The sequence below is a fragment of the Equus asinus genome, chromosome 22 (assembly GCF_041296235.1).
Source record: "Equus asinus isolate D_3611 breed Donkey chromosome 22, EquAss-T2T_v2, whole genome shotgun sequence".
Classification (NCBI taxonomy): Eukaryota; Metazoa; Chordata; class Mammalia; order Perissodactyla; family Equidae; genus Equus; species Equus asinus.
Genome location: NC_091811.1, coordinates 52,281,403 through 52,298,685, shown reverse-complemented (window position 1 = coordinate 52,298,685; position 17,283 = coordinate 52,281,403). Strand labels below are relative to the sequence as shown.

At 42.1% G+C, this 17,283-nt stretch overlaps 1 protein-coding gene across 7 annotated transcripts in view; it reads right to left on the bottom strand.

Annotated features, from left to right (window-relative positions):
* DIP2B (disco interacting protein 2 homolog B) overlaps nucleotides 1-4,601 on the bottom strand; it is a 208,434-nt gene extending 203,833 nt beyond the window's left edge. For 4 of the 7 annotated variants that reach the window (XM_070494879.1, XM_070494881.1, XM_070494880.1 and 1 more), the window contains exon 1: nucleotides 4,334-4,601. In XM_070494879.1, coding sequence (XP_070350980.1) covers nucleotides 4,334-4,433 — 100 coding nt within the window. In that variant the 5' untranslated portion in view covers nucleotides 4,434-4,601. The remainder of the gene's footprint in view (nucleotides 1-4,333) is intronic. The other 3 variants (XM_070494882.1, XM_044755927.2, XM_070494884.1) reach the window with 1 other exon arrangement.
* Between the last annotated feature and the right edge of the window lie 12,682 nt (nucleotides 4,602-17,283).

The following is a 17,283-nucleotide window of genomic DNA, read 5'->3' as shown; positions in this document are numbered from 1 at the left end:
CCCAAGATGAGCACAGCCCACCAAAAATACAAATGTTCAAGTTTCAGGAGTAGATCACTTAGATAATGCTTGGCTTTGGTTATTGAAAAACCCATACACCTGCCTTCCTTAATACTCCTAGCATCAGGTATGACATCAGCTTAGGCGTGACTTCCTGGTAAAGGTGTATCCCATGAATTCATGACTATGCCACAGGTCTGGGGGGAAATGGCCCACTTTCCCAGGAGAGGTACAGCAGGAGGGAGTCACCAGTTTTCTGGTGACTTAATTCTCCTTGCCCACTTCTGAGACCGTGAAATACAATCTCTATCCAGCATCTTCCCCTTGTCCTCTTCAACTCCCCGACTTCTTCCCCACTCCTAAAGAACTCCCAGGAAGAGCCCGCTCTCCTCCCTCCTCCAGCCTGCAAGGTGGACCCCAGCGCCGTGCTGGAAGGACTGCGGAGGGAGGCGAGGGAACCGGCAGGAGAAAGGGAGGACGTCAGTGGGTTTGTCGTGTTTGTGTTCAGAGAAGTGTTCAAACAAGCACAGGGAGGATCCCTTCCTGTGAGCATTATTTTATCTCAAATACCTTTCCAGTTGTCATCTTTGGACTGCTCTCAGAAGATGTGCGCTCCATCCGACATGCCACAGGAGGATGGTATTTAGGTCCCTCTTTCCTTCACACTTATGACTGAACCGCAAAAGCGACATCCCAGCCCTCTCTACCAGCCCCACCAGCGCACCTTGTATTTACAGGCCTCTATGGCTTCTTGTTCACAACGACGACAAAGCAGACGGCTTCCTGTTTTCTTAGAAGGCAGCCTCTGTACAGAATTCTATGGTGGTCTCATGTACTGTTTTGTTGGTATATTTTTTCTTTTTCTCCCCAAAGCCCCCTGGTACATAGTTGTATATATTTTAGTTGTGGGTCCTTCTAGCTGTGGTATGTGGGACGCCGCCTCAGCATGGCCTGACCAGCGGTGCCATGTCCGCGCCCAGGATCCGAACCGGCGAAACCCTGGGCCGCCAAAGCGGAGCGTGAGAATTTAACCGCTCGGCCACGGGGCCGGCCCCTTGTTGGTATCTTTAAGTGATCTCCCTCCCAGACTCAGAGCTCCTTGGAAGCTAACACAGTACCGTGCTCACCTTTGTATCTCTAGCACACAGTAGGCACAGACTCAATCTGCTGAGTCAAGCGAATGAGAGACTTGAAGGAGATTTCAGAAAAAGGATCAACAGGACTATTTGGAGTTGTGTGCATACAACTGTTTTGCAGCATTTTCCTAGAGTAAAAATTAGAGTTACTAGCTTGAGCAATAAGAGTAAAGATATTTAAATCATTCAATGGTAACAGATGTCATAATCACATGGCAGCTTAGCATAATGGCACCTATTAGATGAGCAACTTTAGACAAGTGTTCAGGCAAAACACTTAGCCTTTCTAAGTTTTCCATTCTGTTAAACCAAAAAAAAAAAAAAAGAAAAGGCGAGAGAGGTGGTAATAATACGTGTTCTCCCTAATCACAAAGTCACAGTGAAGCTCAAATACAGAATGTATAAGAAGATCAATCATTACACAAATATAATGTATTATCAGACAGATTTAAACAAATAATTCTCATCGTTAGTGTTACTTTATGTGCACACGCTTGACTAAAACATGAATAAAGTTCAGACAACAGAGCATCTTATCAAACATATAATAAATATTATAATATATGCACATCATGAAAAAATTTTCAATCCTGGGAATACTTGCAGAAACCTCCTACCTATTCATCTACAGAAAAGCTCATGATTATGCCTAAGTTCAATTCTAAATGATTCTCCAGGCTATTCTCTCCGGTGCAGAAGCAGGAGGCTTTACCCACCAAGTCCAGGTGATCTGCCTGAAGCACCAGACATAGCACAGGGCTCCGCAAGGCGCCCTGCAGCTGACAGCCCAAGGAGGCACGGAGCCGCGTCTCAGCTCGGAACATCTCAGCTCGGAGCAGCTGATCCAGGACCAGAGCCTGAAAACACAGGCCAGCACAAAGAAAATTCTTTAACAGGATACAGCTCAGACTGTCACCATAGTTAGGACTGACTACAACCTGAACCTAAAAAAAATGAATAAAGTCAAGGAATGAGCGCACTAAAGCCAGCAACACACGATAAACACATAGTTAAATGCACCTTTTTTTAGAAGAAAAAAAAGTACTTTTGTCAGAGCAGTAACTGTAGAGAAAATGTAAAACAAATAAAGGTTCATTCAAAATTTGCTACAGACATACAAATAACACCATCGTATAGATTTGGGGCTGCTGGGTTGTTCTAATTTCACTTGAATTCCTAAAAATGTCTACCAACTTCTCCAATGAACCATCTTCTCTACCTTTAGCAAGACAGACAGATGGCCAGGATGCTGACACCGCAGGCCCAAGGTTTTCCAGCCAGTTATCCACAGCTAAAAGAGATGAATACAGGATAAGGAAGTATAAATCTATAAGAAACCAACTCAAACGAAGGCATACGCCAACCAAAACAATCCTGTGCTGGAAAGCAAACCATGCGCTTGTCCTGAAACTGTGTAAGCCTTGGCATCCCCAGGCTGCGTGTAGGAGTCTCACACCTTCTGAAGGAGAGAAAGGTGAGCTAATCAGCGTGAGTCCTAGAAACAGTTCCTCGGAATCATCTCTAGAAAGACCCAGAGAAGTAAACAACGATCAGCTGGAAGCAGATACACCAGGAATAAGGAGCTTCCAGGATTTCCCTCTCCGTGTGAAAGCAATCAACTACTATTTTTAATTTCATTCTGACGCAAACATGCAGCCAGACCTCTCTCTTGCTGGCTAATCAAAGATAGCTGATTTGTTACTATAAAGGAACTCTTCCACAAGTCAGATTTGAATGGAAGTCATCGCAGATTTAATGGCAATGCTCTAGTCTAGATGAATGAGGTACCTTGAGAGGCAGAACGCATGGTAATGCCCTAAACACTTCACAGAAACAAATACTGGGGACGGGCCAAAGAATAACTTGCCAACTGATTAACTGAAAAAGTAATACATTGGTAATTAAGTGCAAAGGAAAACTGTACCTCCCTATACACTAGGAAAACCTAACAGGGGGTTATTAAAAATAATGATTTCCTTCCATGCCCAGCTAGATTTATAACCCTCAAATCTACGTCTGGTTTTCCGCTGTAAAAGACTGCGGCGCGGGGGAGATAATGCCTTGATAAGTAAGCAAAGTGTCAGAACTCTCCTGGGAACCTGACACAGTCTTCTTTTCCAATCAACAATTTTTAATCCACTTGAAAAAATGCTGGTGAAGAGGCCCTTTGGGCCTCAGGAACTCAGTAAGAATATGCAACTCTGGGGACACCACCACAGTCCTGACATCAAGCTTGGAGAAAAGGCCGCTTTTGTCTGAGGCAGCCTGTGATAAAAACAGGAACTTTATGGAGAACTGATCACAACTGCACAAGAAGCCGGATCACATGCCCAGAACAGCGCAACGTTTCTCTCACTGTCGTCCAAGGGACTTTTCTAACCACAGTGGCTTGACTTATTCCATTCTTTTAATTCTCAAAATAAATCCAACCCTCCTCTACCAATCCATTGTCAAAAGAAAGAGGGTGCCGGCCAGGATTTGCATGTATCCGGGAGCCACCTCTCCTCCCCTCTTCAAAGACTCCAAAAGGTGACGAGATGCGGAAAATTCAGCCCGAATACAGGCACCAGGAAAAACCCTTACGACAAAGGTGGTAGAAAGCAGCCCCGTGCGTCCCACTCTGGGTTAACGCCGCTGCTTCTCATCTCCCTAGGACCCTCCACGGCCCACCCCGCTTCTATGCACTCCTGTCACTGGGGAGGCATCTCGCATTGTTAAAGGAGGAGGAGGAAGAAATGCTGCGGATTTCCCATGTGCCTTTCTCTCTTTCCGAAGGGGGGGAGGGGGGCAGAAACAGGCGTGGGGCCCTCCCCTCGCAAAGGGTAGCGGAGGACAGGAGAAAGCTGTCAGCCGCCGGCTCGCAGCCTCGCCCCCCCGCCCCCGGGCCCAGACGCCAGGGCAGAAGCGGGAGGGCGCAGCTTTGTCTCGGGTTTTGGGGGGCAGGGAGCGCAGAAGCAGCCCGGGCCAGGGGAGGACCTCCCCCAGCCCCCGCTTAGCCCCCGCCCAGAGAGCACAATGGACCGCCCGGGAAACCCACTCCGCGGAGTGGGAGAGGGGGGAAGACGACCCTCAGAGCCCGGGCCCGATTCCCGGCGGCCTCCTCCCCTCCCGCCCGCGCGGCCACCAGGGCGCGCGGCGGGGCCCCGGCTCCCCCGGCCGCGATCCGCAGCGGCGCCCGCGCCCCCGCCCGCTCCTACCCTCCGAGAGCTCCAGCTCCAGCTCCGCCAGCTGCGCCCGCACTTCGGGCGGCAGCGCCGCCACCGCGGCCGGCGCGGGCTCCAGGCCTCGCTCCGCCATCCCGGCTCCGCCAGCCACACTCCGGAAGACAAGAGAGGCGGCCGAAGGAGGGACGGACTGACGCGGGCCCACACCCCGGCTACCGGATCCGGCTCCGGCCGCCGAGCGCCGCCGCTGCTGCCGCCGCCGCCGCCGCCGCCATGAGCGAGGGTCACGTGAGCGCGGCGGCCCCGCCCACCCGGGCCGAGGACGCTCCGCCTCCGCCGGCAAGGCCCGCTGAGGACTCGCGGGCCTGTGGCGCCCTCTACTGGGCATCTCTGAACCTACGAGCCCAAGCCTGCCAACCCCGGATTCTCTTACGCGAAATGGCCTGATGGTGGTGATGTTCGCGTGGACGCGCAGCGTTTGTCTTTAGGAACTCATGAGCAGGAAGATCTGAGGGGCCCCAGGCCTTACTTTTCCCGGTTCTCTTCACTTAGTAGTGTATGCCGTTGTCTTGCCCGTTCCTCCATTTTCCCCTGATTGACACCTACCCATCTATAAGGACCTGAACACAGGCCGCTTTTACTGGGGCTTCCCTGTCCTATGGTCTTATTGTTTTTATTTCAGTTGCTGCGCTTAAGACAATGGAGGGAGGATATGCTTCCTCCTCCCTAGACTTCCAACTACTTGCAAGACGGGAACTTAGTCTTCTTTATCTTTCTATCCTCCTCAGTGTATGACTTAATAGGTGTTCCAAAAATATTAACATTTTAATTTAATATAAGGAGGATCCAAGCATTTGTGTTTGTTTACCAGGAACTTCTCGGCAGATGCTGTAAATTGTCATTCATATTCTTTCTTTAATAGTGTTGGATCTTTTCTTATGCCAAAGCTCCCCTTCAGAATTTGAGGGCTTCCAGTGTTTTCACGTTTCTTCCATGCTGACTCAAAACTGGTCCTCTGTGAGAAAAAGCCTCAACATCTATTCACTACTTTTTAGACAGTATTATATCATTCATGAGCTGGAAGAAAAATTTCTTTAAGTTGAGAAAAGAATTTCAGCTTGAAAAAAAGATGTGACGTCACGGCTGATTGAGGAGTGGACTTTGAAATTTCCTTTTAACTGCAACAATGTAAGAAGAATCTGTAGGAATATATTTACATACGTCCTCTGGTTTACACGAGGACCGCTGCGGGTTTTTTTGAAAGGCTACAAATTCATTGACGTTCCTCCCATCAAAAAACGAAGTCCATGTGCCCTCCCCTGAATCTGGATGGGGTTCTGATTGCTTTAACCAATAGAATATGGCACAAAGTACAGCATAGGGAATATAGTCAATAACATTGTAATAACTGTGTATCGTGACAGGTGATTACTAGACTTGTTGTGGTGAACGTTCTGTAATGTACATAAACATCAAATCACTATGCTGTAGGTGCAGGCCCTGTGGCCGAGTGGTTGGGTTCGCGTACTCTGCTTCGGGGCCCAGGGTCTCTCTGTTCAGATCCTGGGCGAGGACGTGGCACCACTCATCACGCCACGCTGAGGCAGCATCCCACATGCCACAACTAGAAGGACCCACAACTAAAAATATACAACTATGTACCGGGGGCCTTTGGGGAGAAAAAGGAAAAATAAAATCTTTAAAAAAAAATCAGTATGTTGTATACTTGAAACTAATATAATGATATAGGGCAACTATACTTCAGTTAAAAAATAATAAAATAGGGGCCGGCCTGGTGGCAGAGCTGTTGAATTTGCACGTTCCGCTTCGGTGGCCCGAGGTTCGCCGGTTCAGATCCCGGGTGTGGACATGGCACTGCTTGGCCCAACATGCTGTGGCAGGCGTCCCACATATAAAGTAGAGGAAGATGGGCACGGATGTTAGCTCAGGGCCAGTCTTCCTCAGCGAAAAGAGGAGGATTGGCAGCAGTTAGCTCAAGGCTAATCTTCCTCAAAAAAAAAATAATAATAATAATAAAATGAAGATCAATTAAAAGTAAAGATTAAAAAAAGAATAGGGCATGAGTGACGCTATGTGACTTCCAGGGTTAGCTGCTAGGCGGCCACGCAGCTTCCCTGGTTCTCCTGGAATGTTCCTTCTCCAGAGAACCCTTCTCAGGCTCCTCCCTCCCAGGACACTCTCCCCAAAAACCTAGCAGCCATGCAAGGAGCTGGCCACACGGAAGATCATCTGAGGTGCTCTGCTCACCCGCCCCCCAGCTAAGCCCAGGCTTTTAGTCATCCTAGCCCAGGGCGAATGAGCCTCCAGAAGATTCTGGCCCCTAGACCACACCAGCTCCTACTGAGACTGAATATGCCACATAGTCATTTTCCCACCCTCCTTGGCAGGCGTGTGATCCACTGAGGGAACTATTGGAAGGGGCGTGTCTGGGGTGGATTTTCCACCCTGGTGGAGATGCACAAGGAGAAAGTGCCCCTTCACTTCCTTCCTGTCTTCAGATGTCGCCTTGTTCAGGGCCTCAGCAGTCATCTAGGGAAAGCTAAGGAAAGTACAGAGACGTCCCATAGAACTTGACAGAATTAGTCTGCTAAAATAAGAAGTTCGAGACCCACCTATATTGGGCTTCTCCTTCTTGTTATATGAGAAAATAGGTTTCAACCTTTTTTAGTTGAATATTCTGCTATTTACAGCCCGAAGCTTTCCATCTGATACTGAATTTGTTACCAAAATGAGGTATTACAGGTAAGCAAAATGTGAAATGGCTGAATATGGTTGCAAAATGTCTAGTAAACTATTAAGACACATCACATGTAGACTGGGGTTGTTTTGCTAGGGGAAATGATCAGAAAAACTCAGGATTTGGAGGAGTGAGTTGACTACCTGATGTGGTTTTCAGTAAATTCGTACAAGAATAAAGAGGTTGCAGATGTCCCAACTGAGGACAGTGGGTGGGGGGGTGGAGGATGGCTTCACCAAGAAGCTTTTCAGGCTGCGATCTAGGTTGACAGGGACAACAGAGTGGAGCTTTGTTGGCTGGGGGAAGCCAATTTCTTCTATGCCCAAGTTAAAGCCAAGACAAACAGAAGCAAGAATGTGAGAGATTTAAGAGGTGAAGCTGAAAAGATTGGGGCTCCAGATCATTAAACAGTCTTTGTCAGATGAAGGGGGTACATTTCGTAACGAATACAAGAAGCCTGGCAGAAAAGATTAGATTTTGGGAGGTATTCTCCCCCTCAGGTCATTAATTTCAAATTGTCTCAAGGAAGAGACCTTTAAACTAAAGGAGAAGGGGTATTTGCCGAGTACAGGGACGGGAGTCATGAGGCAGAAATTCTCAGGCTTAGCAACTAATCAGTGCCATCAATAGAGCTACATGCGTAATGTTAGATTTTCCAGTAGCTACCTTAAAAAGGAAAAAGAAAAGCACATCTCAATTCAGATTAGCTACATTTCAAGTGTTCTGTAACTACATGTGGCTGGGGTTACCGTATGGGACAGCATGGGTCTAGACATGATCTTCCCTGCTTTATTAGCACATGGAATTGACTGGATTAAATAGACCTGAAACCCACTAAATTTTTGCAATAAATGTATTGCCAACGACACTCCAAACCTGGCTTTAACTGCCTCTAATTTTTCAACACTTAAAGTAAACCCTAAATTCCCGACTCCCACCCACAGGAAAAGAACCACCCAAGCTCTGTGGCCCCCAAGAAGGACATATTCCTACTGCCCATACCAGGTATGCCCGTGAAGGACAGTGGATGACTAAGACACCCCCCAGAGATCAGAACCAGAGGCTACCAGACTAGCTAACCAACTGATTTATTCCATTTGCCACAGTAGGCATCCTCATTAGTCCTGTCAGGCAGTATGGTATATTGTTTGCAAAAAGGGCTGCACTTCCCTCCTCCTTCTCCCCATCCCACTGTATTCACTGTCCTTAGGTAGATCTCGCCAATACATTGGGTTTGACCCCGTGACTTGCTTTGGCCACTGAGACAATAGCAAACATGACAGAGCCGTGGAAAGTGCTTGTGCCTTGGGGCTTGCCCCTGCTCTTTCTGCTTTAGAAACTCTGAGACCACTGCCTTGTGAATGAACGTCAGCTAGATTACTAGATAAAGAGAGATATGGCCCAGCTACCCTCCTCGTTCCAGGCAAAACCCAACTAACAGCAAGGTCTAAGAATGAAGTCATCGACTGCCAGTTGATCGCAGGTCCACAAGTGAGCCCTGCAGAGCCCAGCCCAAAGGGTGCAACGCACGAGAGCAAAAAATGGTTGCCATTTTAAGCTACTAAGTTTTGTCAGTTTGTTACTGGCAAAAGCTGATGAAAACGGCATGATATATGCTCAGGAACAGCGTCAACTGCACATTTCCTTTCTCAATGGGAGTATTATTATACTTACACTTCCTCGTCACCATAGTCTTTTGCAGTGGTTTTCGAATTTTGCAAACATCAGAGTTGTGTGGAAAGGTTATTAAAACATAAGTTGCTGGAGCCAACCCAGAGTTTCTGATTTTGTAGGTTTTGAGTGTAGCCCAATAATTTGCATTTCTAACAAGTTCCATGGTGATGCTGAGGCTGCTGGGTGTGAGGACTACCCCTCAAGAACCATTGGTCTATTGGACATGTTGGAAAGAGTTAACTTGCCTTGTAACTCCAGGTTGCTGGTCCACTAGGAATCATCTCCAGACCTGAAGGGGAAGATTGCACAGTCCAGAGGTCCTAGACTTGGAGCTGGAGGAGGGAGCTGCCTGATACTGGAGTTGTCTCCCTTTGAGGGACGGGATGGGATTTCATGTAAATGAATTATATAAGTTTTTTTTCAGGTTTTTTTTTTTCTGAGGAAGATTAGCCCTGAGCTAACTGCTGCCAATCCTCCTCTTTTTGCTGAGGAAGACTGGCCCTGAGCTAACATCCATGCCCATCTTCCCCTACTTTATATGTGGGACGCCTACCACAGCATGGCTGGCCAAGTGATGCCATGTCCTCACCCGGGATCAGAACCGGCGAACCCCAGGCTGCCGAAGTGGTACGTGTGCACTTAGCCACAGTACCACCAGGCCATCCCTGGTAATATTTCTTTAGTGGTTAATAGTTATTCAGGTTTTCTATTTCCTCCAGACTGTTTTTTACTTTTTTGTTTTCAGTTTAATTGCCTTTGATCAGAAAAAATGCAAATCAATACATTGAAATTTCGTTTTTCCTATGTAATCAAAAATGTGATCAATTTTTATTAATGTTTCATGTGTAGTCAAAATATATTCTCCATTGGGTATAATGTTCTCTTTGTACATGGGTCAAAACGTTAATGTTAAGGTGCTGGCCTGGTGGTGTAGTGGTTAAGGCCATGCACTCTGCTTCAGTGGCCTGGGGTCTGCAGGCCTGGGTCCCAGGAGTGGACCTAGCACCGCTCCTCAAGCCACTGTGGCAGCATCCCATGTAAAATAGGGGAAGATTGGCACAGTTGTTAGCTCAGGGCCAATCTTCCTAACAAAAAAATAAATAATAATTAATAATAAATAAATGCTAATGTTAACATTGATATTCAAAACATTTATACCCATAATTTTTTTCTGACTGATTTACCAATTTCTGATATGTATGTTAAAGTCCCACTTTGAGTATGTGCCAATTCCTGCTCATAAGTCAGTTGTTTTTTTCATTTTTAGTAAGTTTTGAAATTTATATTAGGTGCATATAAATTCATGATCTTTTTGATGAGCTCCTCCAACAAACTATTCCACCTTTTTGGTAGATTATTCCTTGAATTATCATATGATATTTGTATTTATCTCTAACGTTTTCACTTAAATCCTTTTTGTCATATTATTATTATACCAAGCCTTTTAAATTTAGTGTTTGCTGTAATATATTTTTTCATTCCTTTATTTCCAACCTTTCTCCTTTCCTCCCTCTGTGTGAGTGCATGTATCTGTTTAACAAATTAGTTAAATCCATTTACATTCAATGTGGTTACTGATATATTAAGACTTATTTCTTCCTTCTTATTTAATGTTTTCTGTTTACCAATCTTTGATTTTTCTTTTCTTCCTATTGTTGAATTAATAAAGTGTTGAATAGCGCTTCTTTACTTTATTCTGTTTTGAGAGCTACGGATTGTACTGCTATTCTTTTTGTGGCTATTTAAAAAGTCTCAACAATCAAAATTTTCTCCTAAACACAAGAATCCAAATATGCTTTAACTCTTTCATCAATCTCCATCTTCGTTTTTTTGTTATTATCTAGAAATTCAGTTTTAGCTTTATTTAAATACAAACATTTAAAAATATATAACCAAGTTAAATTCTGAGGACATTTTATCAATTTCTGTGCTTAACATTCTCTCTTGTGTCCCACATCTTCCCTCTGGGCTTGTTTTTTCTTGCTGATGTACATTCTTAATAGTTCTTTTAGAGAAGTTATGTGGAAAATAAATTCCTTTAGTCTTGAGTAGCTGAAAATTTACTTTTATTTTTAATTAATTAATTATATTTTGGCTTACTCCTAAAAGATAGCTTACCTGGGTATAAAATTCTAAGTTCTCTTCAGGTTGCAATAGTTTTTTTTTTTTTTTTTTAAGCCAATGTTCATACCTGGGAGTCTGACTACAGCCCCTGGTCTCAAGCAATGAGCCTGGTCCTTTATCCCTCCTTCATGCAGAACAATTTTAGTTCCCACTAACCTGCTGGATCCAAACTCATAGCCTATTTTGCCTATTCTTGGCCCCCAAATCCCACAGGACAAAAACTTTGGCTTTATGCTCACTACTCTATGCTTTTGTTCCATTTAAAGTTCATAGATCATAAATGAATCAACAAAAAATAAACACATGGAAGTGGAGCCTATGAATAAGAGATTTAAAAGGAAAGAAAAAACTTGAAGATCAGGAAAGCTTGAACACTAGATATTTAGGAATTATTGTTATATTTTTACATCAGGTAATGGAATTGTGATTATATAACTTTAAAGAATACTTTTTAAAGGGAAAACATACTCAAATATTTATGGATGAAATGGTATATTTGAGATTTGCTTCATAATAATCCACTTGGGAGTTGGGTGGGAAGAAGGTAAGAGTAAAAGACGAAGTAATATTGGCTGAAATAATAATGGAAGTTGGGTGACGAGAATATGCAGGTTGATTATACTGTTCTACTTCTGTGTATGTTTAAAAATTTACATAACCAAACACTTTTAAGTACAAAACAAATTTCTTATTTCTGCATAAGGTCATAGCTTTGTAATTTTATCTTTTTCTATTTTTCTAATATTGGTGTGTATGTAGAAAAAGAGTACTTCAAAACATGAACCTACAGAGCAATTTTTCACTAAAAGTCTCATAATTATAATAGTTGAAATATTGCCTACTCAGAAATTCAAGAGAATCAACTAAAACACTATCCTGCATGCATTCATTCATTCACTCAAGCATACTGAGTTAATGTAACATGTTAAGCACTCTGTAGGTGCTAGGGATACAGAGTTTGAAAAAGGTCCATACTGTCATGGAGCTTACAGTCTAGCTCTATAAGAATTATCATAAAGGTTTTATAAAGTGGCTTAATATTAGGTCAACACGTAAAAATAACTTTCCTGTCTTACAGCAATAGTCAATTGAAAGAAAAACCCATCGTACTTACAGCAAAACATAAGTAAGAATAAACCTAAGAAGAAATGTACAAGACTTATGTGAAGAAACCCATAAAAGCTAAACTGAGCGATCTAAAAGAAGACCTAAATGAAAAAAAAAAAAAGAGACCATGACAACGACCTAAATAATAGTTACCTATTCCCAGATGGGAAGACTCAATATCATAAAAGTATCAATATTACAAAAATTAATCTATAAAAGTCAATGCTATCTTTATCAAAATCTTGTTGTAATTTCCTAAATCATGACTTGAACAAGCTGATTCTAAAGTTTAAACAGAAGACGAAATGTTCAAGGAAGGTCAAGAAAAATTAAAAATAAAAATTTAAAAGGGGGATTTGCCTGACCATATATCAAAACATTCTAAAAAGCTAAAAGCCTCACAACCCGAAAGTCATAAAGGCATAGTGATTGATCTATGTAAAACTTAAGACTGAATGATGAAAAATAAAACAAACATGCATGATCTTTAGTGGCAAGACTAAATAATTTTTTGTAGAGTCATTTCTCCCCAAATTTTCCATAAGTGCAATATCCATAAAAACCACAGTTTTTTAATGCAAAATTTGCTAGGCGATTCTACAATTCATATTAAAGAAAAAAATTCACAAGAATGGCCAGACATTGTAAACAAAAACAACCATGGGAGTAAATCTGCCCTTTCATATCACAAAATATACCAAAAGCTATAGGAGTTAAAACAGGGTGTTATTAGTGCAGGACTAGGATAAAAGGAATTTGATAAATATTGAAGAAACAGACTCACGCATAACTGGGAATTTCTTTTATGATAAAGATGGGAGAAATCTGGGAGAAAAGACCAAGTATTCAACAAATGGTTTTCGAACAAATGACTATTTAGAAAAAATAAGTTAAACACTTTTCATAATGCACCAAAATAAACAATGTATTTCAAAGCTAAAATTTAAAAAGCAAAATTATGAAAGTATTAAAAGAAAATAGATGAAAAAATATTTAATAAAGTCAGGATAGGAAAGGCTTTCCCAAGCATGTCATATAGAAAAAGGTTGACAGATATGGCCTCAAAAGCAATTAAAAATACAAGACACCATATACAGGTTAAAATGTAAAAAATTACAGATAAGAATCTATTTCCAGTATATTTAACAGACAATGAAATATCTAGAACATAAAAGAGCTCTACCAGTAAACAACAAAAAATGACAACCTAATGGAAAAATAAGTGACTAATGGCTAACAAACACATGAGAAGATTTTAAAGCTCACCAGAAATCAAAGGAATACAATTTTACCAATAACAGGTAAGAGGTACTACTTAACTCATAAATAGATGCTAGGAGTATCATGTCTCACGATCTCTGGGGATCATAAAAGCCCAGAATTCCTACTCCTGGGGGTGATTTGTCCTGTTACGTGGAAGATTTTCTATATGCACACTGGGGAAGAGAATTCTTTCTTTATCTGGAAGTTGTTGCAAGGACCATGTAAACATGTAACTGCTACTGGCCAATCTTTCCTGTCATATGGAGAGAACCCATTTGAGAAAGAAGCCAACACGCAGCTACCAGATTGGGAAGGAAAAGTGAGGGAGAAAGGGGAGAGGGAAGAAGGGGAGAGACAGAGAGACAGGGGCTAGAGTAACATTGATTGTGCATTTGGATCCAGCTCCACCACTGGACAAAGTAGGCCACTGACTTCCCTCTACTTATTTTCCAACCTCTTTTCAATCCTGTTATTAGACTTCCACTCATAGTCTACTGAATCAGTTTGGTAATAGTTATCAGTAACTGCCCAACTGTCAAATGATCCAATGAACTTTTCATTCGTCTCACTTATATGGCATTTATTTTGAACACTCTACATCTTGAAATTTTCTCCTTTTTAAACTTCATTGACATCTCTTTCTTCTGCTTCTCTTGTCAGAACAGTTAATGCCAGTATCATTTAGAAACTCCTTTTCCTCAGCCTACTTTTTATATTTTTTAAAAACTGTTTTTATTTGAAAACATTTTCAAGTATGGAGAATTATACCTGGGTACCCACCTCACCACCTATTTCTGCTTCAGAACTTTAAAGACATTATAAATGCATTTGAAGCCCTATACACGCATCCCTAACATTATTCACCTCCTTCCCTCCTTCCCCAAAGATGATTATTTACACTTGATCTTAGCCAAAAGCCTGAGAGGCGATAAAGATTATTTAAAAGGTATCCACCATCTTGCAGCTGGTATCATTCCCAAGCATATTAGTACATTTTTATACTTTTACTAGATGTATCCATATAATTTTAAAACTATAAATAAAAGATATCAACCTCTACATGTCAATCTAACTTGCTCTGTCAACGTTTCTTTTGACACACAAGAGCTGTTCCATTTCATTCATTTTAAGTGATATATATAGCATTCCATCATAAGATACTATATTTTGTTTGTGGACAGTTTTTTGCTTCTCATTGTTTAAAGAAAAAAAAAAAAAGCTGAGCCAGGCCTGATTGCCTAGTGGTTACAGTTCAGTGTGCTCCACGCCAGCGGCCTGAGTTCAGTTCCTGCGCACGGAACCACACCAGTCGTGTGTCAGTAGCCACACTGTGGTGGTCATTCACGTAGAAGCAGCAGCAGGACTTACAACTAGAATATACAACTATGTACTGGGGCTTTGTGAAGGGAAAAAGAAAAAAAAAAGAGGAAGACTGGCAACCGATGTTCGCTCAGGGTGAATCTTTCCCAGTGAAAAAATTTAGTTTAAAAAAAAGCTGCAACGTTCTTGTAGTTTCCATGAATAAAGTCTAGTAGTTTTTCCCAAGTATATAACCTAGAAGTGCAATCATGATATTGCAAAGTGTGCTCATCCCTTTCTATAAATACAGCCAAATAGCTCTCAAAATGGTTTTATCAATTTATACTCTCATTGCAGTATAAGAGAACTGGTGTTTCTTCCTATCCTTGCCAAAACATGGGTGTTATTTTTTTTAAATGTTGCCAATTTTGGCATTTACTAAGGTTCTGTACTTAGCCCTCTTTTCATTCTGTAACTTATTTCCAATTTTTCATTTTTACCAGACATGTCTCACATCCAACCAGATACCAAATCCTATCCATTCTACTTCAAAATCGTGAATATCTGCCCCCTTTCCTCCATCTGATTAGTTTCCTATTGCTGCTATTACTAATTACTGCACACGTAGTGGTTTAGAACACCACATTTATTCTCTTATAGTTCTGGAGGTCAGAAATCTGAAACGAAACTTATGGGGCTAAAATCAAGGTGTTGCCTGGGCTGGTTCCTTCTGGAGGATCCAGGAGAGAATCTTTTCCTTGCCTCTTCCAACTTCCAGAGGCGGCTGGCATTTCTTGGCTCATAGATGCATTACTTTTTTTTTTTTTTCCCCTAGGAAGATTAGCCCTGAGCTAACTACTGCCAGTCTTCCTCTTTTTGCTGAGGAAGCCTGGCCCTGAGCTAACATCCGTGCCCATCTTCCTCTACTTTATATGTGGGATGCCTACCACAGCATGGTGTGCCAAGTGGTGCCATGTCCGCACCCAGGACCCGATACCGGCGAACCCTGGGCTGCTGAGAAGCGGAACGTGAGAACTTAACTGCTGCGCCACCACGCCAGCCCCAAATGCATTACTTTTATCTTCCACCATCACATCTCCTACTACTGAGTCTGATCTTCCGCCTCCTGTTTATGATTACTTTTATGATTATATTGGGCCCACTCGGACAATGCAGGATACTCTTCCCATTTCAAGATCCTTAATCCTATCTACAGAATCCCTTTTGTTATATAAAGTAACTTTCACAAGTTCTGGGGATTGCGATGTGGACATCTTTGTGGGAGAGAATTATTCATTCTAACACACCACCTTAACTGCTGTTCCCTTAATTCCAAACATCTCTCTCACCTGGACAATTCCCAAACTATTCACATAACCATTAGAATTGTGTTCTCAATTTCAAATCTAACCATAACCCTCTGCTTAAAGATTTTTGGTGGTTTCCCATTCCCTAGAGAATCAAGTGAAAACTCATTTTCTTAGCATATACTTGGTCACACTTTGACTACAAATGAAGTTCTTCAGCTTTTCTCTTGCCGTACTCTATTGAAATCTGCACTTCACCCATGCCGCTGTTAGAATGAATTTGCCATATTGTCACAAGTCTCTGCCTTTACTTGCTCTCTTCTTTGCCAGTGTGCTGCCCATTCTTCCTTTGCCCACTCAGCCAACACATTCTGACCAAGACTCAAGTTGAAAGGTAATGCCTTCCCCCACCAGGAGGGCTGACCACTATTTCCTGTGTATTTCTAATACTATCAAAGCATTCAAAACACTACAGTAGTATTTTGGTTTATAACGCCTGACCCTAAAGTTATTAAGGGTAGGAATTTCATTAATTTTAGCATCCTGTGCACCTAGTATCTTGGCTTATAGTGGATACGTAAAATCAAAATGGCCATAAATGGAACAATTAAGCTCATAGAGTGTTAGTGCGTGGGTATTTTCTGAAGGTTTGAATACTGATGAAAAACAGCAAGCTACACAAATAGCCATACATCCACAAAATACAAGATAGTGGTAAGATAAAACTTTTTTAAAAATTAATTTTATAGGTTTACATCTGGAAACTTTGAAGAGTATTTGCAGATACATAAAGAAGTTGAGAGAATTAAATAATCTGCCTAGCCACACCAAAATTAGTAGCCGAGTTGACTACAGCTATGGGAACCCTAGAATTTCATTCAAGAAGGTAGGGGGAAAAGTTTGATGGACATTCAAATTCCACCTTTAAGCCATGTTTCTGGATGTGTTACATGATTTCCAGGACACAACTGGTTTGCTGAGGCAGGTATGAATTGTCTTTTAGGAATCTACAGATAGAAAATTGGCAAGCTGATAACAAGGAAAATGTTTATTGTAGAGGTAATAAACAGTCATGATAAGCTTAACACTTTTTATTCCTCTCCAATATGTGACAGATGTTATCGGTGAGGACTGGAAACACTAAGTCTTGAATGAAATCATGTTAAGTGCTTAGCACAATAGTTCTGGCCTGGAGAACTGTCCAGGTGGGAGAGAGGATGATGACTGGGATTAAGGTACGAACAATTAAGACAGAGAAATAGGAGCAAACACAAACCAAGTAAGTTTTAGCCTTGACTGGAACATTAGCTTTTAAAATTAACTGAAAGAAAATGTAATCTAATGAAAACCACTCTACGCTAGAGATGCACTATGACTTTTGGATTTAAAAGGAACGATTTTATTTTAGTATTATTTTAGTTTGGCATTTACTATTGTTTTGCACTTCACTG